Genomic DNA, 27,186 nt, shown 5'->3' on the forward strand with positions numbered 1-27,186 from the left:
ACTCACTCTGTGTATGTGAGAGCTCTGCTCTCACGAGCTACTGTGGTTCCAAGTGCTTTCCGTGTGCATTCATTCCCCCCTTTCGCCCCCAGCCAGGCTAGCCTGAGTACTCACGAATACAGCAAGCCCTTACTGTGCCCATTTTCCAGAGAGGACATCGAGGCCCTCGGAGGAGTCCAGCTCGGCCAGCTGGGCCCCAGAGCCCGCACCCTTAACATTTACCATCCACGGCAGCCGTCTGCCCACTGATGGCTCAGAATTCCATCATGGATTCGTCTAACCAGGTCCTGCCCCCGTGAACAATGCTGGTAAGCGGCCCGGGCCCTCCTTTGAAGACATCTGTGGGATACACATGGGAAGTTTGCAGCCGGGCGGTGGCTGGGGCAGAGGCTCGAGGAAGCTATGAGTCAGAGCAGCGCTGCCCCTCCAGTTCTTCACGTGGCCCCCCTGCCTGGCCTGCTCCCAGTCGAGGTGGGAGACCGCCCGCTGCCCTTCACCCTTTGTGAACCCTGCTCTCGCCTGCAGCCAGATGGGTCCTCTGAGCCCTCGCTCAAGCCCCACAGGCCTGCCTCCTTGGCTCTTCGGCCCTGACCATTTCTGGTGACCCCAGGAGTCTCTAAGTTACATAAACCCCGCAAAGCCATGATCTAAACAAGGGGGAGACGTGGGCAGGAGAGTGTGTCTTGCACTCAAGTGGAAAACACTCCTGCGGCCTGACGCCCCACACGGTAGGGCCTGGAGATTGGCCTCTGCCTTTGGTCCAATGTCCAGTGGCTCCACTGAGCTCAGGAGTGAGCAGAGGGACCTGGAGGAGGACAGTGGGGAGAGCCTAGGCTGAATTCGATCTAAGGAACATAGCAGAGTCATACATGGTCTGCGCCTTCGTGCGTTTGCAAAATTCCTATGTTAAAACCTAATGCCCGACGTGACAGCGTTTGGAGACGGGGCCTTTAGGTCATAAGCCTTCACGAATGGGATTAGTGCCTTCTCGAAAGAGGCTCCAGAGGGCTCTCTCGCCCCTTCCACCAGGTGGGGACAAAAGCCAAAGGGGCCGGCTCTGACCAGGCAAGAGGGTTGCCACCAGAACTTGGCCATGCTCGTGCCTCCGTGTTGGGAGTCGGAACTGTGAGAAACACATGACTGTTGTTTATAAGCCCTCCAGGCTGTGGGGTCTTGCTATCGCAGCCCGAGTGGACTAAGACATAGGTGCAGCAGGAACTTTCTGGATCTCATCTATATGCTTTCAGACTAACCGAATAACCACCATGCAAGACATTCCATTTGCTCGGTCACTTGGCGGGTCCTCGGGTGAACCTAACTGAAGGAACAAACCTCAGGGCATACAGCGGTTCCGCCATGACCAAAGTTTACTTCTAACTCATGCTAAGTCCTAATCAAGAGCTCCTGAGGCAGAGATTCAGGAACTCGGGCTCTTCACATCTTAGGGTTCCACCATTTTCCACACAGGACCCCCCGGAGCGCCTCGCTCGCTCGCAAGGGGCAGGCACAGGAGGTGGGCCTGGAGGACTGCCCGAGGTTGGTGTCTCTGAGGCGGGGAACTGACATGTCCTCCTTCCGTCCCCTTCCATTGGCCTCAGCTCGCGGCCCCTTGCCCCAGCAAGGGAGGCTGGGAAAGAGAGATTAGGTGCAGGCCAAGGAGGAAGAGGAACTAGGCTGGGTAAACAGCATGGTACGTCTTGAGTGTGATTTCACTGGTTTCCTTTGGCAAGGGGTTTTGAAGGCAATTATCTGATCTGGAACTCAGCAGAAGAAAAGCCAATTGCTCGAGTGCTGGAGAAACACGGGCTGTGTTGAACTTCATCAGAGATCACACTGTTCTGTATTTCACGGGCAATTTAAGGGACCTTCAAGGGTGAAGTTAGTACCGAGGGACCGGCTTAGAATCCGGCTCTGGCGTAAGCCGGAGCCCCACGCCATGGCCAGCAAAGCCTGCTTGCCGATCATGGAGGTGTATCTGTCTCCCTCACCCTAGTCAGTCCCGTGCCTGTCGTCACGCGTACAATTTATTGTTTTATTTTTTTAAAGACTTTATTTGACAGGAGAGAGAGAGAACACAAGCAGGGGGAGCAGCAGAGGGAGAGGGAGAAGCAGGCTTCCCGCCGAGCAGGGAGCCCGATGTGGGCTGGATCCCAGGACCTTGGGTCATGACCTGAGCCGAAGACAGACACTTCACGGACGGAGGCCCCCAGGCGCCCCACATGCGTACGATTTAAAGAACAGCTTCCCAGGGGCACCTGGGCGGCCCATGGGTGAAGCATCTGCCTTTGGCTCAGGTGGCGATTTCAGGGTCCTGGGATGGAGCCCCGCCTAGCAGGGAGCCTGCTTCTCCCTTTCCCTCTGCCCTTCCCTCCTACCCTCTGCTCGAGCTTTCTCTCATATAAATAAAATCTTAAAATAAAGATCAGCTTCCCTTATTGCTTTACTAGATTCCACAACCTCGTGGGGGTACACACAGCGGTCAGGGACGGGCTGGATGATGCTATGGTTAACATCCCCCTCCCCGGATTCCAGTTCCCTCTGAGGACACACATTTCTCGCTCCTGCTGCGGGTCTATTGTGGGTCTGCTTCCTGCCATTGTCTCTCTGGGACCCATGCTGACAGAGGAGCCTCTATTTGGAACATTGCCCGTCACCATGGAAAAGGGAAAAGAGAGGACAATGATGTCCCTGCCCCTTGCAGTTGACTGGCTAGAACAAGGGATGTGGCCACACCTGGTGGCCATTAGAGATCCATGTGGAGACATCAGGTCATCAGCTGGAAAGGAGTCCAGAGCATAGGGGTGAGGTCAGGGATGGGGAACTGAAGCCCATGGGATAGAGACGCTCTAAGGCCACGGGGCTGGCCAAGACGGTGAGAAAGAACAGGGTTCAGGGTGACCCGTGATTTAGAGCAGAGGAAGTGGAGGTGGCCAGGGAAACAGGGGCAGGGCCCCGGAGCTGGGGAGGAGGTGGCGTAGGACAGGTCATGGGGGCCCAGTGTGCCGAGTGACGGGAGAGGCTGCCCGAGGAGAACCGAGCCGCGGGGTCTAGCACCAGGGACGCCCCTGGTGACGCCGATAAGAGCAGTTTCCAGGAAGGGAAGGGGTGGAGACAGCAGCTAATTGGAGTGGCTTGAGAAGATAACGAGAGGTGAGGAATGGAAACTAAGAAATGTGGCTGCAAAGGAGAGAGAGAGGAGTGGCTGCCGGAGGAAAGGCAGGGCTAAGGGAGGGCCCGGCGTTGGTTCTGTGGGGCGGAGAACAGAGGCCGCTCACCTGCCCGGGGACAGGGGGCCCAGAGAGGGAGAAGCTGACGGTGCGGGCCAGAAAGGTGACCCGTGGAGGAGTGGGCTCGGGGGGCTGGAGCTCGCCGGGGTCTGGAGCCCACGGGAGGCGCGGGGCCCAGGGGAGGCGTCCCCAGTGGGAACAGGAGGCAGGACAGAGTCCAGGTGCTGGTAGCTTTGCTAGATCTGCTGCTGGGAAGCGGGGAGGCCTCCTGCCCAGTGTGCTTCTATTTTCTCTCCGAGGTGAGAGCAAGCGGGTGGGGACGTGGGTGGCTGGGAGGAGGGGTGTGAGCGGTTGTTCCGAAGGAGAGCTCACACACAACGGAGAAGCGGAGTCAGAGGCCCCAGGTCTCCCCTGAGATTTGTTGCCTTGAGCTTAAAATGAGATCAGTCGGCGTGTGGGATTCACCTCCCCCAGCAACACGCCGCTGGTCAGAGGCGGGCAGAGAGGGTGGTAGTTGGTTTAAGAAGGGATGGGGCCGAGGATCCCTTGGGAAGAGGAGAGGTGGAGTTAAGGAGGGAGGTTTCTGGTGAGTGAATGACCGGGAGCACCGGGCAAGACTGAATGAAAGGGTGGGTGTCAGTGTTGAGAGGGTGGCTGGGGTCACGGTCCCTGAAGCCTCGAGTTGGAGGAACGGTTTGGGAAAGGTGAGGTGGCAGGAGCCCAGGTTTCAGAGGTGGTACGGTTAGTCGACAGGACAGGGTCACAGGACAGCCCCGGGAGCTGGCTGCTGAGGGCAAGGCACATTCCCACCAAGGACAGAATTGCCTGCCATCACCTGTCCCCAGAGGCCCTTGGCCAGGAGCATCTGGTACCTGGCACACGTTCATCACCTCCCTCAAGGGAAGACAGTCGGAAGCAGGGCTGGCGGGGCTGACGCCCTTGCCTGTTCCGTCAACTGGGAGCCGGTCCCACCAAGCGCCGGGGCTCCCCAGCCAGCCCCTGGCCTCAAGCGCAGACTTGAGCAGAACCGCTGGCCGCACGAATGCCACTCAACTCAGAATGAGGCCAGGCTCGTGGGGTCAGGCCTGAGCGCGGGAAGAGGAGTAAGACCCCAACACAAACCAGCAACCCTGTTCAGGAGGGAACGGCCCCGAACGCTTGCACAGGCGGAAGACCTCAGAGGAGTTGCCTTCTCCAGCCACCCAGAAAGGAAACCCCAGCTTCCGCCTCCTCTCTCCCCCTGCGATTTTTTACTTAGCCCAGACCTGGTTCCTACAGCTCTCCCTGCACCAGGGGCTGGGGCACCATGCCGCCACCTCTTGAGGAGGATTTGATCCTGCCCGGATTTTTCCCCAAGAAAGGGCTCTGCTCTGGTTGTGGGAGGAGGGTGGAGAGAGGGAACGCCTCCGTCTGCTCCGGAAGAGCCCATACCAGAAGCCCAGGGACCACTCCAGTGGTGGGGGCGCAGTGTGACCAGCAGGTGGCGCCAGAGGGAGCCTCCCAAGTGTGGGGCGCGGGATGCAGGGGTGCAAGGTCCGGCCCCAGACTGTGTGATTCCAACACTGGCCGGGCTGGCGTGGGAGCACTTAGCAGTGGGATGTCCCCCAGGGCTGGAGCTACCCCAGAGCGGCCGGCTAGGCAGGCGCGATTCTCTCCCCTGCGGTGTCCTGTCCCCCACCTGGGGTCCAGGAGAGCTGACCGTCAAAAGACAGTCTGGCTGTTAAGACTGTGGGGTCACATTCCTACCCGTGTGACTTCAGGGCAGTCCTCTCCTTGCCTCTGTTTCCTCTCCACCTGACAGAGAAGGACAGTTTCTAGCAGGTACCTGGAGATTTCAGGGGTATCCATTTAGCTCCCCCGTGACGCAGACTGGAGGCCCAGGTTGTTTCAATGCCCAGAAGTTTTTATTCATCAGTGCAGCACGGAGCTAAGGCACGACGTGGTTGCCTCCAGCAGCCTGAGGGGCGGGAGTGGAGGGGAGAAGCAAGCCCTCCCGGGGGCCGGGCATGCCAGCCGCCTTCTGGGCCGGGTGCTGGGCCTCAGAGCCAACCCCCAGCAGACCTAAGGCTGTGTTGAAGAGGTTGATGGGAGTGGAGCCGTCGGTGATGAGGGTGGACTTCAGGCCCAGGCTCTGGAGCAGTTTTACCTGGACGAGCAAGAGGGAAGCGAGAAGGTAGAGTCAGGCCCTCGTCCCTTTCTCTCGTCTCCTCGGCCACCATCCACATGGCCCTGCCACTGCAGCTGCGACCCAAGCCATCCCCACTCGAGTAATCAGGGGTAACAAGGGAGGAGCAAAGGGGAGCCTGGAGGTTTCACCGGGACTCAAGAGGCCTGGCTGCTCCTGTCTTGCCTCCTGCCGCTCACCATTCCAGCCTCGGTTGCGGCCATCGGTCCTTTCTGTTCTTGAACACACTGAGTTTTGTTCTCTGTGTGTCTGCCCTTGGACCCTCTCCCAGGAAGCTCCTGTCAACTCTTCATTGACCTTAAGTATCCCCCACTCAGAGCGACTCTCCCTAAGCCACCCAGCATCACCCGCTCCATTTCCCTCAAAGCACTGGCCACAGACTGGGGCCCCAGGGGCTGCAGCTCCCTGCCAAAGCTAGCACAGTGCCCGATAGAGCACACCGGACACGGGATAGGGGACAGTCCCATCTCCCCATCCCCTTGCCCCTCTACCCCTAACATCTTTCCAGATACGTCTGCCGCCCCCAGCGCTGCCTTCTTGGTTTCAAGTACGGTCCTGAGAGAGAGAAAGAGAGACACACACACACACACACACACACACACACACTCCCCTGCTCCGTCCCCACTCACCTGCATCTCTGGCCCGGCCACGGCGAGGTCCCTGATGGTGCTGGGGCCCAGGGCCTCCGTCATCTGCTTGAACTTCTTCACCTCCACCTCAGCCAGTTGCTGGGCCTTGCTCACCTCCAGCTCCAGCTGGGCCCGGGCGTAGACCAGTTCTAGCTCTCGCACTTTCTGCACCCGCTGGAGCTCGGCCTCCTGCAAGGGGGAAACGCAGCATTCTTTCCCTTGTGGGGCCCCTGGGAACTGTCCAGGAAGTCCCCCTCACCAGCGGGAACGAGGGAACGGAGGCCCAAGGTAGGGAACTGCAAACTGCTCGTCCGTTAGCTGTGGACCGGGGCTGGGCTACCTTTGAAGTCAGTGACCTGTGGGAGGCCTTAATCTAAGCCTTGGTTTCCTCATCGGTCACATGGAGCTAATACTTACCCCTTAGTGGGATTTCAAGCATGAAATAAGGCCACGTAAGACAACGTAACAGTTGGCACGAAGCTGGCCAACGTTCGCACGTACTTTACACACAAGGTGGGGGGCGTTCCACCTGCCCCCCGCCTGGGGGGTAGACAATGATTAAGTGAACAGATACAGGGCAAAGGACTTTATAAACCACGACATACTTCAATCAGGCGTCTGACTCTTGATTTTGGCTCAGGTCACCGTCTCGGGGTTGTGAGATCAAGCCCCACGTGGGGCTCTGAGCGGGCACGGAGCCTGCTTAAGATTCTCTCCCCGCCTCTGCCCCTCCCCTGATCCCCACTCCCACTCTCTCTAAAGAAACAGATAAATAATTAATTTGTTAGGGGTTTACATTTCAGATCCCTGGCATCCTACTTATCCTCAGGGACTGCAGTGACGGGGCCTCTTCCAGACCCCAGGCCCCGGCCTCGCACAGGCATCGCCCCCACGCACCGTCTCAATGGCCAAGGCCTCCGCTTTCAGCTTGGCCTGCAGCACGGAGCCTTCTCCCTCGATGCGCAGGGCCTCCGCGCGGGACTCGGCCTCCGCCTTGGCAGTCCCCGTGCTCTCCACCGCCGTGCTGGAGGGGCAGGGGAGTCAGGGGACAACCCAGGACAAAGCCCGGCCCGGCCCCGACTTATGCCGTAGCAGGTGTCACACGCGCCCCCCTCCTCCACCCGTTGCTCTTCCGAGACCCGACCCTCTTTTCCTCTGGTTCCCAGCCCACCTCAGAGCCTCCAGCTCCAAGAGTTCCCTGCGAGCTTTTTCAGCTTCAGACTGGTCCAGGATCTTCTGCCTCTCCAGCTGGCCGCGGGCTTCCTGCTCTAGTCTCTGAGCCTCGTGCCTGCACGGGAGAGGGGACTGGGAAGACGCTGGCGCGGGGCCCGGTCTCCAACAGGAGCTCCACGGGCAGGGCCGGCCATCTACTGGGCGCCCGCGGGCAGCACTCAACGGGCAAACGGAAGAAGGGTGCGCACGGCGAGCCTGGCACGATTCGAGGTGCAGGGGCCCGTGGCCGTGACCAAGGCCCTGCTGTCACACAGCTGACCTTCCCGTCAGGAGAGACAAATGAACGCAGTTCATTTCCAAGTGACAAGTTCCCCGAAAAGGGGTGAAGTGACAGCAAGGCTGAGCAGAGAGGGCGGGGTTCGGGTGCGGCAGGAAGAAAGGGGCTCTCCGAGGAGCTTCGGGCTGACGCCGGAGAAGGAGCCTGCCCAAAGCACTCTAGGGGAAGAGCATTTGGAGCAAAGGGAACAGCCCGTGCAGAAGGCCCTGTGGCGGGAACCCAGCTGCACCAACGAGGGGCAGAATGGAGCTGGAGGGACGCGAGCACAGAAGGCCACAGAAGTTTGGGTTCACAAGCAAGGCGGGGTGCCACAGGGGCAGGGTGGGCCATGCTATCTGCTAAGGGTGACAGCAGGCCGACTGTGGGGGGATGCCATGTCACCCAGGTCCCGGCTGTGGGCTGAGGGAGGGACCGTGGAGATGTCTGGCCCACAGTGGGCATTGCGGGCCGGGGGCTCCCCCCCAGGCCTCACTTACTTGGCAGCCGCTTCCTGGGAGTTGGTGGTGATCTCGATGGCCAGCTGGACACTGCGCTGTAGGGCGTCCCGGGTCCTCTGGTCCACGGGCTCCACCGACTGCACGTCCACGCTGCTGACCACCAGTCCGTTTTGGGGGAAGATGGCCTGGTCCCGAGGCTGGGGCAGGACCCTGCTGTCGGGCCCCTTGGTTTCCAGGGTCTCAAAGCCGAAGACGGCCGTGCGAATGATGCGGGCGGAGTTCTTGTGGAAGTCATCGAAGGTGACGGAGGCCACGGCCCCCCGCACCCGGGACGCGATGGCCTTGCAGGCGTCACCCACGAAGTCAGGCACCGAGAAGAGCTTGGCTGTCTCTTTAGGGTCCTTCCGGTCACTCACCTCGAAGTGCCTGTGAGCAAAGAGGCCCAGAACCGGGAAACCATTTTCCTCCAGGACACAGCAACTCTCTGGTCTCTGAAGAGGACTCGGACGCCCACCCCCCGTGACCGGCTGGGGTCTCTCCCAACAGAGAGTGAGAATCAGTACCCACCACGCACCCAGGTGAGGTCCTGTTTAATTCTCTCAGCCCCCCCCCAGGAGGTGGCAATGGGCGTTATCCCCTCTCACAGACGAGGAAAGAGGCCCGGGGAGGTGAAGGGACAGGCCCGAAGTCACAGGGTAAGCGGCAAGCCGGAAAGCTGGGCTCAGGCAGTGTGGCTCCGTGGTCTGTGCTCTTAGCTGTCCTGCCCCCAAGATGTCCGCGGGCCTCTGCCTGTCATGGTCCTGGTCACCCGGCCAAGAAGTGGCTGAGGGGGAGCCTAGCTTCTGGATGGGACTCTTTCCCCCACCCCACCCCCCAGCTCTAGACGCTGCCATTCCAGCTGTAACTACGTGCCGGGCACTGTTCCCACCCTCACTGTACCCTTTCAATAGCCCTGGGAGGTGCGCGGTTGCTGTTCCAGTTTTACAGACTGGGAAACTGAGGAAAGCACCAAGTCACTTGCCCAGGTCCACGGCTAGCGAACGGCAGGGCTGGGACCCCGGCAGCGAGCCCCGGAGCACGTGCTGGGACACCTGCCCACACGTGCCACTCCGACTGGGCGTGTCCAAGGGACATTGGTAGAACCTGGCCGTGGCGTGGATGGCTGCACACGGGCTGAGTTTAGCTGGGGCGCTCCTCCAACCACATCCACCAAACCCTGCTCCCAGGAGGGGAGTCTGCACCTTCCCATCCCCCCCACCTTGGGCATCAGACTGGGTTTCCCTCTTGGCCATGGCAGAGTCAGGCATCCTGCCCCCACCACGAGCCCCGCACGGTGGGAGGCAGCGTTCGTCCTCGGGTCCCTCCCCAGCCCTCACCAGTTGTAGGCAAGCTGCAGCTGCAGCCTGGCATGGTCTGCGGTCTCGATGGTGATGACATCTGTGAAGAAGTCAGGCCCGAGCAGCAGGCAGAGCGCACGGCGAGCGTGGGGACGCTTAGGCCTCCCGGCCGAAAGGGACAACACAGTGAACTGCTCTTCAGGACCTAGTGACACCAGCTCAGGCCCAAAGACCACACTGCAGAGGGAGCAGGGAGTCAGACACATGGAGAGCCCCTCACCCGGTCACCTGTCCCACCTCACCCCCCACTGGCCCCCCCACCTTGCCCCCACACACAGCGGGCCCCCCCAGTCACCTGTCCCACCTCACCCCCCCAACCACCACCCCCTGTCACCTGTCCCACGTCACCCCCCAACCACCCCCCTGTCACCTGTCCCACCTCGCCACCCCCCCCCCCCCAGCCAGCCCCTCACCGAGCTTTCTTCTCCCTGTAGTCATACACCTGCACGGCTGCGTTGTGAGGGACCCGGTAGCTAACCACACGGGTCTTGTTCCGGAGGGTGGCAGACTGCGGGGTCTTGGTCGTCTCCTTCTCGCCCCTGTCTGCCAGAGGGTCCTGCCCCTTGTTCAGCAGCTCCTCTACCCCAGCAGGCAGCTCCTTCTCCCACAGGACTTCGTCCTGGGTCAGCATGTAGGTGCTCCCAATCACAGCACGTACCTGGAGAGAGGGCAAGGCGGAGGAGGTCACCGGGGAAGGGAAAAGGGAGAAGGCCCCAGCCGGCCGTCCCAAAACAGAGCTGGTCGCGGGGGCAGTAGAGCGTGGTGGTTGGGCTCGGTCTCCGGACTGGGGCTGCACTCAGATGCTGGTGCGGTCGTCTGGGCCAGACAGCCGTGCTTTAGGTCCAGGGCCACAGAACGCACCCACCACCGGCCACCTCCCAGGCTCCAGGAGTAAAGGACATTTCCCACATATAGTGCTGAGAACCTGGCAATGGTAAGGGTTCGACCTTATTTCTTCTGGAATCTTCCCTCTTGGGGCAACCTGGAGGGCATCCTGGGGACAGAGGTAAATCCTAGGACATAGGCAAGATCCACTAACATTTCCTAGGATTCCGAGCTCTACTTCCAGGTTGTATTCTTAGAGAAAGAGGTCAGAGATGTGGTCCTAGGTCAAACCAAGGTCCACGCTTCAGATGAAGGGGCAAAGGGGAAGGATTCCATTGGGATAAGCACATGGGAGAGGAGGCTGGTTCTTGGGGTTCCTAGGCCGCTCCCCAGTCAGACCTTCATGCTGGGGCCAGAGTCCCCTCCTAAAACCTGGCTCATCTTTTCCCTTGGGTGTTTCTCAAATTTCAAGCGAGCTATTTAATGGGGTGCCTGGGTGGCTCAGTCGGTTAAGCATCTGACTCTCGATTCTGGCTCAGGTCATGATCTCAGGGTCATGAGATCGAGCCCTGCGCTGGGCTCTGCACTGGGCGTGGAGCCTGTGTCAGATTCTCTCCCCCCTCCCTCGGCCCCTCCCCACTCCCTGTTCTAAAACGGAAAGACAAAGGGAAGGCAAATACTCCACCGAATGCCCTCATACCTACCAGCCAGCCAGCTCAGATGCCACCACCAAGGCTGTCAAAGTCCCCTCCCCTGTCCCCACCGTGTGCCTCTCCCTGTCGGCCCCACGCAAGCCCCCACCACGGCCACACGGCGGTGATGGTGCCCACCCCTCAGCCATTACCCTTCCGGTCTTGACGTCCTGCACGTAGATGCCCTCGTTCTCGTCCAGAGGGATGGCCTGGCGCTCTTCCACCACCTCCACCTTGGCAGAGGGCACGTATTCCAGCGGTCCGCGGATGAGCCAGCGGTCCCCAGCCTGGTGGGAGACCTTCTCTCCCTCTTCTCCCTCCTCCAGGGGCTGCAGGGCCCTCAGCAGCAGTCCCTGCTGCTCCGAGAGCACGTACACATCCTGGATGCCTCGTTCCAGCCGCTCTCCCGGCTGGAGGAAAAAGGACTTCTCGCCCTAGTGGACAGACGTGGGATTAGGAGCCGGTTGCCGCCCAGGGTTGGGCCTCTGGCGGCACCTGCTACGGCCACAGGCTTGTGTTGAGAACAGGAGCCCAAAATCCTCCTCCCCACACTCCCACTGTAACACCGAGAAGCACGGTCTGGGCCAGGAGGTGCTCGACAAATGCCTACAGACCTCATCTGATTGAGCCTTGCCCTTGATGAATTCCGGACGCGGTCATCACTGGGGCCCTCACAGCTCAACAATTAAGAAGGAACCGCCTATTGCTCAGTTTCTCCCATGCCTTGGTTTCCTGAGATGATGTAGTCTGGGCATTGGCAGACTCCGTTGCTGGGCCAAATCTGGCTTTTTTTTTTTTTTTTTTAAATTAACTATACGTTTGAGATACAATCTATATACCATAAAATTTGTTCATTTAAAGAATACAATTCAAATCACTGAGCTCTACCTCTGAAACCAATAATACATTATATGTTAACTGAATTTAAATTTTTTAAAAAGGGGGAAAAAATAAAGTGTGCAGTTCAGGGGCCCCTGGGTGGCTCATTCGGTTAAGCGTCTGCCTTTGGCTCAGGTCAGGATCTCAGGGACCTGGGATCGAGCCCTGCATCAGGCTCCTTGCTCAGGGGGGGGTCTGCTTCTCCCTCTCCCTCTGCCTGCTGCTCCCCGCTTGTGCACACATACGCTTTCTCCCCGTTAAATAAAAATCTAAAATAAAATGAATAAAAATAAAATCTTAAAAATAAGTAAATAAGGTATACAGGTCCATTGTTTGGGGATACCCACAGAGTCGTCCAATCACCACGATGATCTGACCCCAGGGCATTTTCATCACCCTGAAAAAGCCCTCACTCAACAGCAGCTTACGTCCGTCCATCCCTACTCTAACCACTGATCTGTTTTCTATCACTATGGATTTACCCATCTGGGACATTTCATATGAATGGAATCATGCAATATGTGGTCTTTCACGTGCGGCCTCTTGCTCCGCACGGCGTTCGCGCACCCGCGTTGCGGCAGGTGTTAGTACATGCAGGTGATTAGTGCACGAGCATCGTACGCCTTCGTGCCTTCGTTTCTTTTTATAGCCCAAGGATATTCCATTGTGTGGCTAGGCCACAATTTGTTATCCATTCATCCACTGATAGACATTCGGGCTGTTTCTGGAAGCAAAACGTTACCGGAACACAGACACACTCGTTCATTTACAAGCGGTCTACGCTTTCGCTCCAACGGCACAGCAGAGTGGTTGCAAGAGAGGGACACCACTCACGAAGCCTGAAATACCCGCGGTCTGGCCCTGCAGAGAAATGTGCCCATCCCTCCCAGGGTGAGGCCGGGGCGTGGGGAGAAGCGTAAACCAAGAGGTTTGTTTCGTGCAGGATGAGGACAAAGTTTCCAGGACAGCAGGCACGGACGGGGCCCCGGAGGTGCTCCCAGAAGAGACCGTCTGTAAATCTCCCTGAGATTGGGGGCCTCAGGAGATCAACAGGACAGGGTCTCAAAAGATAAAACTGGGTGTGCAAAGGCACGGGGCGGGGGGGAGCCCAGAATAAGCGTGATGCTTCTAGAATGTGTACGTAGGGTGGGAGGAGGGGAGGGAGCGGTCCCGGGGTCTCAAGCCCCTCAAGGGCAGTCAGCCTCCCCGGAGAGCAGGACGCATTTACCTTGACCACACGCTTTTGCCCCAGCTGGTTCTTGCCATCCGGGCCGACCGGGTCGAGAATCACACAGTAGTTGCGGGGGCCCAAGGTGGTGATGGGCACGATCCCCAGCACCTCCTCATACACATCTGGCACGTGGGCCTCCGTGTCCTGCACGGTCACCAGCCACTCCTCCCCGGTGCGGCGGCTCACTCCCCTCAAGTCTCGAAAGTTCTGTAGAGCCCGGAGGTGCAGGGCCGTCTGGGGGACAAGATGTAGGGAGCATGTGAGGAAACTGACCTCCAATTCCCTCAGGGGAGCTGGGAGCCCCACTGGCCACTCCCCCCACCCCCTACCCTGGCCAGAGCACAGACCTTCTCTGTGAGGATCACGGCATCCACCAAATCCAGAACTTCCTCAAACACGGCCGGGAGGTAGGCGCCCACCGAGCGGACCAGCCATTCTTCTCCTGGGCCAAGGGGGGAGGCGGGAGGGTCAAAGGTCACCCAGCCTGCTCCCCAGCTGCCCCTTCCCGCAGCATAGACAACCAGGACCTGCCGGCTCTGGGGGTGAGAGGCCACACCCTCAGGCTCCAGGGCCTGACAAGGGTGCATATGTTACTTTCTTTCCTGAGGCCAGAGAAAACCAACCCCTAGCCAGGACAATAAGAAAAGCCGGCTAGGGGCCCAAGCTGCTGCCATGCCTTCTCTGGGCTCCAAAGACCAACTCCTCCCCTTTGCCTGAAAGGGGTAGAACTGCCTCTAGGAGAGCTGGAGACATTGTCTCGCTTCTCGGACAAGCAGGAATGCCTGGCTACAGCCTTGCCCTTGCTGGTCGTAAACCCCGGCGCGTAACCTCACTTCCGCGCCTCAGTGAGGTCATATGGAGAATGGGAATCGTAGGGCCTCAAGGTTGTGCGGGGCTAAGTGAGTTCCCATTTGTAAAGCATTTTGAACCACACCTGACACAGACGGGTAACATCACATTGGCCGAATACGATTGCTAATTGTATATGAACACCTGCTCTGTTGGTCTAGAAACAGATATGACTGCCACCCCTGGCCCACGGTGAAGGGGAGGGGGAGGGAAAAGCCAACACGTTCATGATCAGAGGGTCAGGGCAGAGCCGGCGTGAGGCTGGGGTGGGGAAAGCAGCCACGGGCGGTTCCAAAAGCTTCTAAGAGATACCAGGGAAGCACTTCCTCCCAGGCTGCAAGGGCCACCCCCAACGCTGCAGGCAAGACAGGGCCCACCCACCCCCATCAGCACCCCTCATCAACCCCACCTGTCACCCTCTCCTTGCCCTCCCGGTCCCAGCACTCCTTGCGGGCCCTCAGCCGCAGGGCCTGGTTCTGCCTGACGACTGTGGCCTGAATGATCTCCAAGACCTCCACTTCCTTCCGGGGGATATAGGTACCTGGGAAGGGAAGACGAGGCAGAGGGTCAAGGCCAGCAGGTATCAAAGCTATCATGGGAAGACAGGGAGCCTCGGACCCGGACTCCAATCAATGCAAGGAACTCACCAGGTCCTTCAAATAGCCACTCATCTCCTGCCACCACCTTGTCTCCATTCTTATCCTCAAAGTCCAGCAACGCCTTGAGATGGAGGGCAGTGTTGGGCAGAACCACCTGCAGTGGGCTGATGTCCTACAAGGGGAAGATGGGAGGTCGCGGCACATTCAGTACTGTGGCCCCAGGAGTCAAACCCGATCCCTTGGAGGTCAGAGGCCACAGCGTCGATCTTCCCGTGGCCCCAGATAAGCCCCCAGGTGGAATGTACAAAGGAAAGGGTGGTCCCAAAGCCGTCTGGTCTGAAGAACGGGACAGGTGACAGAGGAAGCAGACGCGCTGCCAAAGAGCCAAGGACACACATTCCTCTGGAGGAAGTGCTTAGACGTGGTTCTGAACTACAAATCTAGACAGGAAACGGGGAAACACCTCAAGGCCTCGCATGCACCAGGGCCCTCTATGAAGTGTAGTGAAGTGGGAAGTATGAACAGCTCTAACAGGCACATGGCTTTGTTGTCAGGGTTGCCTCATGGTCACAAGACAGCTGCTGTACTACAGCCATCACGTCTCCCTTCATCAGGAAGGGACACCTGGCAACAAGTATCCAAACCTTTCAGAGGTTTGTAGAAATGTTTCCACGAGTAGGACCTCACTTGGTCTTTGGTCTGAGGGAGGGAGGAGAACACGCAAAGAGCCTCACAGAGACGTGCCCAAAGTCACACAACTAGTAAGGAACGGGATCAGGACTTGAACCACAGTCTAAGTGAAGCCTGCCGGCCACTCCTTACTCCGACCAGAGTGGCCTGGGGTGGAGAAGGTCGGGTAACTGCACTCTCCCCACTGACCACACACGGGGTCAGAGGCAGAGCTGGAGGCTCGCAGGGCAGGCAAGCCCTTCCTTGTCCCTTCCATGTGCACAGCACCCAGGCCGTTGCGGCGGGGGCAGCCTAGCCCTGGCTTTGTGGACGGCACGTTCCAGCAGGTGACAAGACAGACACAGACCGTCCTCTTCAAGCAGACCGTGGACAGTGTCACGAGAGAGAAGGCGAGAGAGAGAGAATGCGAGAGAGAAGGCGAGAGAGAGAGAGAGAAGGCGAGAGAGAGAGAGAGAGAAGGCGAGAGAGAGAGAGAGAAGGCGAGAGAGAGAGAGAGAAGGCGAGAGAGAGAGAGAGAAGGCGAGAGAGAGAGAGAGAGAGAGAAGGCCAGAGAGAGAGAGAGAGAGAGGCGAGAGAGAGAGAGAGAGAGAAGGCCAGAGAGAGAGAGAGAAGGGGGAGAGAGAGAGAGAGAAGGCGAGAGAGAGAGAGAGAGAGAAGGCGAGAGAGAGAGAGAGAGAGAGAGAGAGAAGGCGAGAGAGAGAGAGAGAGAGAAGGCGAGAGAGAGAGAGAGAGAGAAGGCGAGAGAGAGAGAGAGAGAAGGCGAGAGAGAGAGAGAGAGAGAAGGCGAGAGAGAGAGAGAAGGCAAGAGAGAGAGAAGGCAAGAGAGAGAGAAGGCAAGAGAGAGAGAGAGAGAAGGGGGGAGAGAGAGAGAGAGAAGGCGAGAGAGAGAGAGAGAAGGCGAGAGAGAGAGAGAGAAGGCGAGAGAGAGAGAGAGAGAGAAGGCGAGAGAGAGAGAGAGAAGGCGAGAGAGAGAGAGAGAGAGAAGGCGAGAGAGAGAGAGAGAGAAGGCGAGAGAGAGAGAGAGAAGGCGAGAGAGAGAGAGAAGGCAAGAGAGAGAGAAGGCAAGAGAGAGAGAAGGCAAGAGAGAGAGAAGAGAGAGAGAGAGAGAGAGAGAAGGCGAGAGAGAGAGAGAGAGAGAAGGCGAGAGAGAGAGAGAGAGAGAAGGCGAGAGAGAGAGAAGGCGAGAGAGAGAGAAGGCGAGAGAGAGAGGTTGCAAAAACTCAAAGGAAGTTAGGAAAGGCCCTCTGGAAGTGGCATTTGACCTGGGGTTCAAAGGAAGAACTTGCTTCTGACACAAAGGTGTGGGAAGGGGAGGAAACGGTGCACATTCTGGAAGGAGCATGTCGGCCAGCGGGTTGTCACCTCCCCCATCTCCTCTATCATCACTTCCCACCTGTTCCATCGAAAGCTACGTCTGCCTTTATCCATCGCTGCCATTCCCCAACATTTCTCACCTGAACAATGGAAAGGTCTTAACTGGCCTCCAGCTGCCACGTCTGTCTCCTCCCAGTTCATCGCCCACACCCCCGCAGGCTCCCAGCTCCTGACTGGGTACCCAGCAGTATCATCACGTAAAACTGGGAATGTGGGAGAAGAACAGATTGCGGGGGCGGGGGGGGGGACTGGCAGGTTTGCATGTCCAGGAGGAGGTGGCCGTGGGACACCCAGGAGAGAACTTCCTACAGGCAGCTAGGGGCTCGCGGCTGGGCAGCTCCCAGCGATGGTACTGGGCTTGAGGTCTCCAGCCTCGACGGAGGGCTCAAGGCCGAGAGGGCACGAGAGGGCACGCAGGAGGTTCGGGACAGAATTTGAAAGCAGAGGGGACAGGGGAGGAGGCGGGAGACATCTAAGAAGACGAAAAGAGACACCCACAGAGTCAAACAGGAAGACGAGTTTTAGCAGGGGCGAGGTGGGAGGAAAAAAAAAAAAAAAGAGAGAGACAAGTTTTAATAAGAGGGCAGGTGGACAATGGTTGTGGCTAAGAAGGCCCATGAGACACAGCATGGCCCCTGGGGCGGCAGTTAGGAGGCCTTAGGGCTTTGCCAAAGCGAGCTTGGGGGAGGTGGGGGCGGGGGCCAGATGCAGGGGCTTATGAGGAAATGGGGCAGAGGACGTCAAGTACAAGGAGTTATCAGAGTACGTAAGAAAGGAAAGAGAAAGCAATAAATAGCTAGAAACTGGGTTTCTACAGGGCCACTCAAAGGTTCATGCTTTTAGTATTTAGTGTGCATATCCTGGGATCCGGCAATTCTTAAATAGTTTTTGTTTTGTTTTGTTTTGAATTTTAAGTAGGCTCCATACCCAACGCAAGGTTTGAAACTCATGACCCCGAGATCCAGGTCAAGTCCTACCGGCTGAGCCAGCCAGGCCCCCCAGTATCTTCTAACTCTTGAAAAGCAGCAAACCGTAGCGTGTGCTAGGACACACAGCCAAGTACATTCATGGCAAAACTGGTTTTCCTTATAAATTGGAAACACCCTAAAAGAAACTCAGGAGGAGAATGGCTGAGCTTGTGTTCGTCGTATGAAGTTCCCTATGACAAACGAGACTTGTGCACCAACATGCAGACGTTCATCAAAATACAGCGGCAGGGGGCGCCTGGGTGGCACAGCGGTTAAGCGTCTGGCTTTGGCTCGGGTCATGATCCCGGGGTCCTAGGACAGAGCCCGGCTCTCGTAAGAGCTGTAGTGATCAGAACAATATGGAACCGGCACCAGAATAGACACATAAATCAATGACACAGAAGAGAGAGCCCAGAAATAAGGCCATAATTATATGGTCAATTAATCTTCGACAAAGGAAGCCAGAATATGCAATGGGAAAAAGTCTTTTCAACAGATGGTGTTGGGAAAACCGGACGGCAACACGCAAAAGAGTGAAACTGGACCACTTTCTTACACAAAAATTAACTCAAAATGGATTAAGGACCTAAATAGGAGACCTGAAACCATAACAACCCCAAAAGAGAACACAGACCGTAATGTCTCTGATATCGGCTGTAGCAACATTTTTCTAGATGGGTCTTCTGAGGCAAGACAAAAAAAAAAGCAAAAATAACCCACTGGGACTACGTCAAAATAAAACACTTCGGCACAACAAGGAAACCACCAACAAAACTAAAAGACAACACACTGGACGGAGAAGGTATTTGCAAATGGCATATCTGACATCCAAAATATATGAAGAACTTAGGCAACTCGACACCAAGTGGTAACCTAATTCGAAATGGGCAGAAGCCATGAACAGACACTTCTCCAAGGAAGACACACAGATGGCCAACAGACTCATGAAAAGTTGCTCAGCATCACTCACCACCGGGGAAATGCAAATCAAAACCACAATGAGCTATCACGTCCTGTCAGAATGGCTGACATCAAAAACACAAGAGACGGTAAGTGCCGGCAAGGGTGTGGAGAAAAAGGAGCGCTGGTGCACGGGGGGGGGGGGGGGGGGGGGGGGGGGGGGGGGGGACGGGACGCAAACTGGTTCGGCAGCTCTGGAAAACAGTATGGAGGGTCCTCAAAAAATTAAACCCAGGACTGCCCTACGATCCAGTAATCACACTACCGGGTATGCACCCAAAGAATATGAAAACACTCATTCGAAAGGGTATGTGCACCCCAAAGTTTATTACAGCATTATTTACAACGGCCAAATTATGGAGGCGACCCAAGTGTCCACCAATAAAGGAATGGATAAAGAAGACAGGATACATATCTACAATGGAATATTACTCAGCCATAAAGAATGAACTCTTGCCATTTGCAACGATGTGGGTGGATCTAGAGAGTATCCTTCTAAGCAAAATAAGTCAGAGAAAGACAAATGCCCTATGATTTCACTTATATGTGGAATTTAACAAATTAATAAAGAAAAAAAAAAAGACTCTTCACTATGGAGAACAAACTGATGTCACCAGAAAGGGGGGGGAGGGGGGGCTGGGGAAATTAGGTAAAGGGGATTAAGAGTGCACTTACTGTGAGGAGCCCTGAGTCACGCATGGAATTGTTGAGTCATTATATAATATTGTATGTTAATTACACTGGGATTAAAAAAAAAAAAAGATACAGAATGATGAGCTGGGTTCCCGGGCCAGCTGATGGAGGCTGCAGCAGGTAGAGAAAAGTGAAGATATCAACTAAGGGAAGGGGACACAGACCCAGGTCCTGCCAGATGGCCTTGACTCCTAAGTATATGAGGAATCTGTGTAAGAGTGAGAGGACAGAAAATAGGAAGAGAGGACAGAAAATAGGAAGAGTGAGAGGACAGAAAATAGGAAGACAGAAAATAGGAAGATAAATATTTAGAGGCACACAGAGAGAAGTAGAGAGAAAGCTGGTTAGGAAGGAAGAGAACCACTGAACAGGGCTTGGGTTGGAATGAACTGCCTAACCCAACAGCGACTTGTAATCCTGTCGTCTTGGGGGATCTGTCCCCGCTGCCGGGAAATCCCTCCTGAGTTTGAGAACAGAAAGGACAGGCGGGGGCCACGCTGAGCCAGGACCAGGATTTGCCATGGGTCCTGCACACAAGAGACTGTTAAAACGATATGCTCCAGTTGGAGTAGCAGAGAGAGACCAGGAAGAAAAGCCCCGAGGGGCCATGAGGGCCCAGGAGGCCCAGGAAAGGGAGGCTGCTGGTGAGGGGGTTCGGGTTGAATTGCCAAGGGGAGGGGGAAGGAGGCCAGAGCCAGGGGCCACCTCAGTGAAGACCCGGAGAGAAGCCATATGGGCAGAGAGGGGCAAGAGTAGAATGGTGGGTAGAAAGGGAGTGTCTCCAGGGCGCTGGGCTCTGAAGAGGGAGAGGCCCTGCCCTCCTGGCCTGGAGGATGTGGGGTGTGAGAGAATGAGCAGCGGTGGGCTGGGGATCCTAGGGAGCTTTAGACACTGGTGTTGATGACCCCCCCCCCCCACACACACACACTGCTCCCCACCCAGAGGGGGCCTGAGCTGAGCAGAGGTACGACCTAAGGCTTTTTAGCTTTTGACAGTTCCAGACTCTTACACAAAAGTTGCAAGAATAGTACAAAGAACTCCCGGAGGCGCCTCGCTCAGAGTCCTCAAGGGTTAACATTCTCATTACTCGCCAGCACTTTCTAGCTCTACTCGCACGCTCCTCTCCCCAAGGGGCCGCCACAAGTGGGCAGGAAGGTCTAACTCCCTCGGTGTTGCCAGGAAGCTTCCGGATCGAGAAGCACCGTTGCCAGGAAGCTTCCGGATCGAGAAGCACCGGTTAGTAGAGGAAACCAGAGTAAACCAGTATGAACTGGCAAGGAGGTGAGGGCAGAAGAAACAGTTAGGAACGTGAAGGCTGCGGTCCCACTCGCTAAGGGCAACGCGGCCAAGGGCCCGGCCAGCAGCGCAGGCCTGAGGGGCAGTCACCGGCGTGGGAGCCTGGACCTCGTCTTGCCCACCACCGCGGGCCACCGCCCGCCAGGGTCTGGCACTGTTTGGGTGAATGGGATGCTTCCTCTTGGCAAAGTCATGGAGCACCAGACTGGTCAAGAGCTTCTCGCAGGCTCTGAGCCTGGAAAGTCAGGTGGGGAGATGGGCTGACAGCTCTGAAAGCAGGGGCAAGTCTGTTGTGGGCCTGTGGGACGAAGCAGAGAACTCGGGCCTTGGTGAGAGCCGCCAGGTGTCCCCCGCCCCCCTCCCACAGCCCCAGTGGGTTTCCCTCCGGAAGGCAGCGCTGAGCCCCGGGACAAGGTCGAATGGCCATGGGGGGGAAGCCAGCCAGGTACCTTTTCCCAGCACCTCCCCGCGGTACAGGGGGGAAGGGGGTCCTGGGTCAGCCGGATCTCTAGGTCGGCGTGGCGGAGCCGTACTTGCCCTGTGACGTCGAACAGCACGGCGCCCTGGGGATCCCGGGACACGGGGTTGGCCACTGTGGCAATAGTGGCGTGGGGGGACAGTCACCATGGCGCAAGGGGGCAAACAGGACCCTGTTGGAGGGGGGAGAAGCAGTGTGTGAGGACCCAGGGAGGCCCTGTTCCCACTTCTGAAGGGGACCATGACTGGTAGAGAAAGCTCCCCATCACCCACACCAGGGCCAACCCTGCCTGGGGACAGGAAGGAGACGGGACGGTCGTGCCAGCCAGACGAGCAGGTACCCCATGGCCCGGGTCCCAGCACCCACCTCTCATTGTCCTGCCGGATGTAAGTCTTTGGGCCGACCTCCACGCGGGACACGTTGCTGTTCTGGTCCAGCACGTGGATGTAGTGGTACGGGGGGGATGCGGATGATGGACTCTTCGGTTGCCATGGTGACTGCTGAGGCCAGGGCAGCAGGCTGGCAGACAGGTGGGGAGTGGATACAACAGGATGAGCACAGGGGGGCCTGGCAAAGGCAGGCGTGAGCCTGAGGCCCGGCTGGGGACGGAGAATTGGGCCTTCCTCCTCCGGTTACGTCATTTTGCCCCGTACCATCCCGCGCCGGCCTCTTCCTTCTCCCCACTCAGAGCAACCCAGCGCATCGAGACCCCTGCCGAGAACTGCATGACATGGATAAGCACAGAAGCCCAGGGGTCCCTGCCTATTCCTTCCCCTTCCCAAGCTGCCCGCAGCATGTGAAGGGGCTTGAGATCAGAACTCGGGAGGTGCAGTGGCCTTTCCTGGCACAGCGGGGAGCAGCGGCTCCGAGGAGCTCCCCGGCTCTAAGGATTCAGGCTCCTTCATTTGAGGGGATCCCGAGGCCCAGGCTGTATTGAAATGTTAGTCCACAGACCAATATTTACACGATCTTTGCACACACACACACACACACACACACACGCGCTTAAGCAATCTGGGATGAAATGTTCAGACATGGGTCACTCTCAAGGGAGGGATCCCTGGTGAAACAGGCACTGCAAAGAATCAACTGGATTAGAAACACCAAATTATTCTAGTCCTTTCCTCCCCAGTTCTCACTGGTCTGTTGCCACTCTCGGTTTCCTAGAGTTGTGGGTCGGGGTGGGAAGGGGAAGGGAAGAAAGCAGTACGTACCCCACCTACCCTCACCCTACCTGCTTCTGAATCCTGGGTGGCTCCAATCAATGCCTGGCTTGTTCAGGAAGGTGGCACCTCCACCCCATCCCTCCCTCCAGCATGCCTTGGACTTTGGACAACCTATCCCTTGGAGTCACATAAGGGGAACCGAGTTTGCTAGGGGACTCAAAGCCTTGTCCTCGGAGACTCTGGTCAGACATTTTTGAAGCCACCACCAGAAAGAAGGGACACCTCCTCTACTCCACCATTCGTCCAACTTCCAACCTGAGTGAGGAAAGGGGAAGCGAGGGGGGTGCGGCTTGCCACGGGAGAAACAGGCAGAAACCACAGAATTACAGGACCGAGGCAAGGCCCAAGAGTTTTGTCATTTACACCGTCTGTAAAATTTCTTTTTCTTTTGGTTTAGCAATTATGAGTTTCCACAGACTCCTGATTGCCGCTTCTCTTGAAGAATTAGGGCCACGCCCTCTGTCCCCGCCTAGCAGACCTGGATAGAGCCAAGTCACAGCTGCCCCCTGTGGATGGGACACGGGCTTCCCTGCCTACCCCAGTCCCCACCTGTTGTCCCTGCTGTCCTACACCTGGGCCACTGCACTCACATCACCTGCTGGGCTTCTGCTTAAAGCCCTCTACCACAGCACCAAGAGAACTTTCTCTAATCAGGGACATCTTCTAACCCTGTGCTGTGTAGCCACTGAATACTTGCAGTGTGACTAGGGTGAGGAACAAAATACTAGATTTTAATGAAGGTGGCCGAATAAGGCTGGTTGATCCCAGGTTACACAGTGTAGCTCGAAGGGGTGGAGTTCCAGGTAGGGACTACGAATCATTCAGGGCCACCCAGCAAATCAGTGGTACCACTGGGATGAGAATCCCGATGGAATGGCTGGTCCCGTCCCTCCCCTGGGGCAGCAAGGGACAGTGGTTAGGGGCCGGAATCAGCCAGACTGCCCCCCCCCCTACAGTTCTGATTTCCTGCCTTGTACCGTTTCCTTAATGTCTTACCTCATTTTGAAAGCTTATAGTTTTGACCCCTTTTCCTCGTATGCTTTTCCACAAAGGAATGTTCTCCTGCTCTCTCTCGCAACTTTGTATGGGATTTGACCTTGATACTTTTCTGTGGCTCCTTCTTATGGGAAGTTCATTTCCCTTAACTTGTAGGAGTGGCTTTTCTAACGTCAGAGCTCCCCCTTCTGTTGTGTTCAGGTAGGGTTTGAAAATACAGGGGCTGGCTTTCCGCTTTCTTGGTTCTCCTCCCTACTCTCACCAGGCCCTTCCTGTTCCTTCCTCTCTGCTGCCCAGTCCCTCCCAGCTGTGCTTCTGAAGCTGCTCCCTGATGAAGGCCCTGAAAAGCCCCCAGGATCCCTTACTGAATGGGTAACCTCGGACAAGTCCGTTGCCCTCCCTCTACCCATTTCCCAGGCCTACACACTGAGAATGGATAGGGCACCTACCCGAGTTAGGAGGGCTGAGATCATTATAAAGTAGTTGGAACAGAGCCCGGCTCTTCAGAAGCACGATAGGGCTTACTGCTGAGGCAGAAGGAGCCTGCGGCCCAGCTCCCTTATCAGGGGATGTGGCCTAGCACCAGAAGCTCCCTGTACCACCTGGCCTTAACTAACCCCCCCCTTGTTGACTGGTCAGAAAGGTGGTGAGTCTCCTGTCACCCCAGCTGTGGGGCTAGAAGAACAGCAAAGAAGGGGGATCTGATGGCCAAGTGAAGCCTTTTCCAACTGCTCCTTTGCCAAGTTCTCTGCAGGGTAGAAGCCTGGCCAGGAAGCCAGATGGGGGAGAGGAAGGGCTAGGGCTATAAACGGAGGTGTGGACAGGGCTCCATGAGGCCCCCCCAGGGAAGATTTGAACTCTAGAAGGCCATGCAGGGCTGGGAAGCAGGCCCCAGGAGCAGCCTCCAATGACTCCTTTTTGGACAATCCCCCACTCCCTACGGCTAAGGCCTCTCCGCCATCTGTCACCCCAGCTGGGCCCAGTCAGGGGGGCTGAGAGCCTCGCCCAGCTCAGTGAGTCAGCTGAGAATCATCCTCCTAGCTGGCCTGCCTGGGCTTCTGCCTCGTGCCAAAGCCAAGGCCTTCAGTACCAGGACCCTGTCTTAACCCACCAGGCCCGACAGCTGTGCCTTCCACCCAGACCACCTGCTCCTTACCCAAGAGACTTTGCTCTTTTCATTTTGTCATCTGCAAAGGCAGCCCCGAAGTAAGGCCTCTCTAGGGAACCAGGGAAACCATCCGACTCAGACATGTGTGTGACAAGTCCCAGATTTAGACTTTTGTGGTCTACCAGACGACAGGTACCGTCAGAACATTTTCTTCCCAATAGATCAGGACCCTTAAAAAACACCGGTCAAGGACTGTGCTGATCTTTGGAAGTTCCTGCCCAGAGCTTGGGTTTGGCCCCCATATTCCAAATCCACCCAGGCCTCCCTTCGGTGCCTGCTTCCAGGATCTGCCCCCTCGTCTGCTTTCCGGGCACATGGCCAGCTTTGCCCGACCACACTTCCCTCAAGGGTCATGAGACTCCCGCAAGAGCCAGTCAACTTTTGCCCAAAGTCTCAGACACCACACCACACCCACGAAGAAAAGAGGAAAGTAACGGGTGGTGGGGCAGAGAACACAACAAGCTATAGGCAGAAGTGGGGTTCATCCTCGAGGCAAAGGGGGTTCTTGACCAGTGTCTTGGCTCAAACGGAAACTTAACACTACAGCAAAACTTCATGAGTTGCTTTGGTCAGTACTGGTCAGAGATCTTCGGGGTCAACTGTGAGCGCCTGGCACTGGGACTCCAAGAGCAGGGACCAGCTTTCTTATTTCTGCCTGTGCGCTGGTCTGCGGCGAGCGGCGTCTGGCAGTGTCTGAAGCGTGTTAGTGAGGGGGCTTCTCGGTCCTCACTCCAGAGCTGCTGAATTGGCCGCATTTTAACTAGATCCCTGGCCATTTGGGCGCACATTAAAGTACCAGCAGCCCAGGCCTCAAGCAGCCACTCTCAGCCCTGGCTGTATCTGAGAATCACCTGGAGGTCTTTGAAAACCACTGATCCCTGGGGGATTCTGACATCAGGGGCCTGGGGTGGGTGCAAGCATTGCCTCCCACCCCCCTCCATCCCCCCCAGTAGGCTCTCCACCCAGCGTGGAGCCCAACACAGAGCTTCAACTCCCGACGCTAAGATCAGGACCTGAGCGGAGACTGCGCTGGATGCTAGGGGCGCCTGGGTCACTCCATCGGTTAAGCAGCTGACTGTTGATTTTAGGGTCATTTTAGGGTCGTGACATGGGGCACTGCATTGGGTTCAATGCACAGTGTGGAATCTGCTTGAGATTCTCTCCCCCCCCCCCCCGCCCCTACTTCTTCCCCCTCCCCTGCCACCCCCACAGGCTCTCTCCCTCTAAATCTTTTTTAAAAAAGAGTTGGATGTTTAACAGACTGAGCCACCCCGGGGCCCGGAGCACTGCCATATTTAAAGCTCTCGCACAGACTCTAATGCCCAGCAAGGGTAAGCTTGGTCCTGATCCTGGGCCACTTGCTAGCTGAGCCTGAGTCTCTTAGACTGAGAAGTGGGAAGAAGAGGGACTATTTCCTGGGCTGGACGAGATAAGCGGCCACAGGAGGTCTCTAGTGCAGGGGAGTTCAAAGCGTGGCTGGGAGGAGAGAGAATCAGGAGGAGCTCAGATTAGGCTAGTCCTCAGGGCCGGGCACTGGGTTATTCTCCTCCAGCCCCCTGGCCAACACCAGCCCCTGCCCCGAGCAGGCCGCAAGGTGCAGAGGAGGCCGGTGACTCAGCCTGCCACCATCACCTCTATCAAGCTCAGGTTTAGGAAAATGTTCACGACGCTCAGCATAAACACGGGCTCATCTCTGCAGTTTCCCTGATTGTAAACATTCTAGACTTTGTCTGGAGCATGCAGGAGTCCCATGACTCAGGGACTGCACAGAAGCTTATACACCAGCTTAGTTTAGGGAAATTATTTCCAGCTTTGGGGGACTAGAGGGGAAATTTTTGAGACGGTCTCACAGCAATCACGTTTAAGAGCAAAGTTTCAGGAACTTTTCTTCCTAGGAAAGAGGAAGAGCTCCTTCCTTCTCTGCGCTCTAGTCCAGCTACCTTGTGGCAGGAGCAGCTTGGTGGCTTCACGGGGGACAGCACAGTTCTGCCAGCTCAGAAGGCTTCTTGCCCTACCTTCACCCTGCCCCCGGAAACTGGTAATTAATGCTCAGCACTGAAGGCGAAGACTGCCTGGTTGAGAAGTGACCCAGGAACCAGGCTTCAGAGTCCTGATGCAGATCAATGTTTTCTAAATCGCTCCATCACAGGACCCAGCTGAGAGCATCCCTCCTGCTCATGCTGATTCCCAGGCCTCACCCAGCCCCGCGCCATCCAGCTTCGGGGGAGAGCCTCCAGAACGTGTAGCTTTGGCAAGAGCCCCTAGATAAACAGCTCCCACTTATTAAGGACTTAAGTGGTGCCAGGTGTTGTGCTAAACACCCTTAATTGATTCATCTGATCCTAGAAGTTAAGGAACTTTGCTCAGGATCACACAACGATCCGAGCACAGGGTCAGGATTCCTCCCGTAACCCTGGCTCCAGAGCTCCCGAACCAGGAAGTAGCCTGGCTTCTCAGGCAGAAAGGTAAGATTCTGAAAACAAAAGGAGGACTCCTGACCTGGGTGGGGCTGAATACTCTCTAGGAGACAGGCATTCACAGGGGAGCATTTTCGGCAAGGGGCGGGGGGGGGGGGCAGCCTCCATCCACAGAGAAGGCCCGAGTTATCTTGGAGCCCTCATGAGGTCCCTGGGCCATCCCCTCAAGGTGGCTTCTCTACCAGCTCCTGCCTCTGGAGAGCTGCCCACCCAGAGAGCTTCACCCCGGGTCAGGCTGGGCGCCCTGTGTGCCAAGGGCAGAAACGGGCAGGGATTCGCAGGGAGCACACCGGCTGGCACGCCGTGTAACAGCCAGCTTTCTCCTCACAACCCAGGGTCGGCCGGGCAGGGAGCAGACAACACAGGGAATCTGCCTCAACCACCATCCCCCACCCCTCCA

At 57.0% G+C, this 27,186-nt stretch overlaps 1 protein-coding gene across 1 annotated transcript; it reads right to left on the reverse strand.

Moving 5' to 3' along the window:
• Positions 1 to 5,112: 5,112 nt before the first annotated feature.
• On the reverse strand, positions 5,113 to 21,411 carry MVP (major vault protein). The gene is given in 17 exon segments (XM_057314936.1): positions 5,113 to 5,373; positions 6,042 to 6,230; positions 6,939 to 7,065; positions 7,213 to 7,329; positions 8,028 to 8,414; positions 9,365 to 9,562; positions 9,799 to 10,043; positions 11,055 to 11,336; positions 13,010 to 13,246; positions 13,360 to 13,454; positions 14,271 to 14,402; positions 14,509 to 14,632; positions 20,891 to 21,037; positions 21,039 to 21,068; positions 21,070 to 21,091; positions 21,286 to 21,380; positions 21,382 to 21,411. Coding segments are annotated over 17 exon segments (2,676 nt in total). The 3' UTR covers positions 5,113 to 5,154.
• Between the last annotated feature and the right edge of the window lie 5,775 nt (positions 21,412 to 27,186).

The sequence above is a fragment of the Ursus arctos genome, unplaced genomic scaffold, assembly GCF_023065955.2.
Source record: "Ursus arctos isolate Adak ecotype North America unplaced genomic scaffold, UrsArc2.0 scaffold_2, whole genome shotgun sequence".
NCBI lineage: Eukaryota > Metazoa > Chordata > Mammalia > Carnivora > Ursidae > Ursus > Ursus arctos.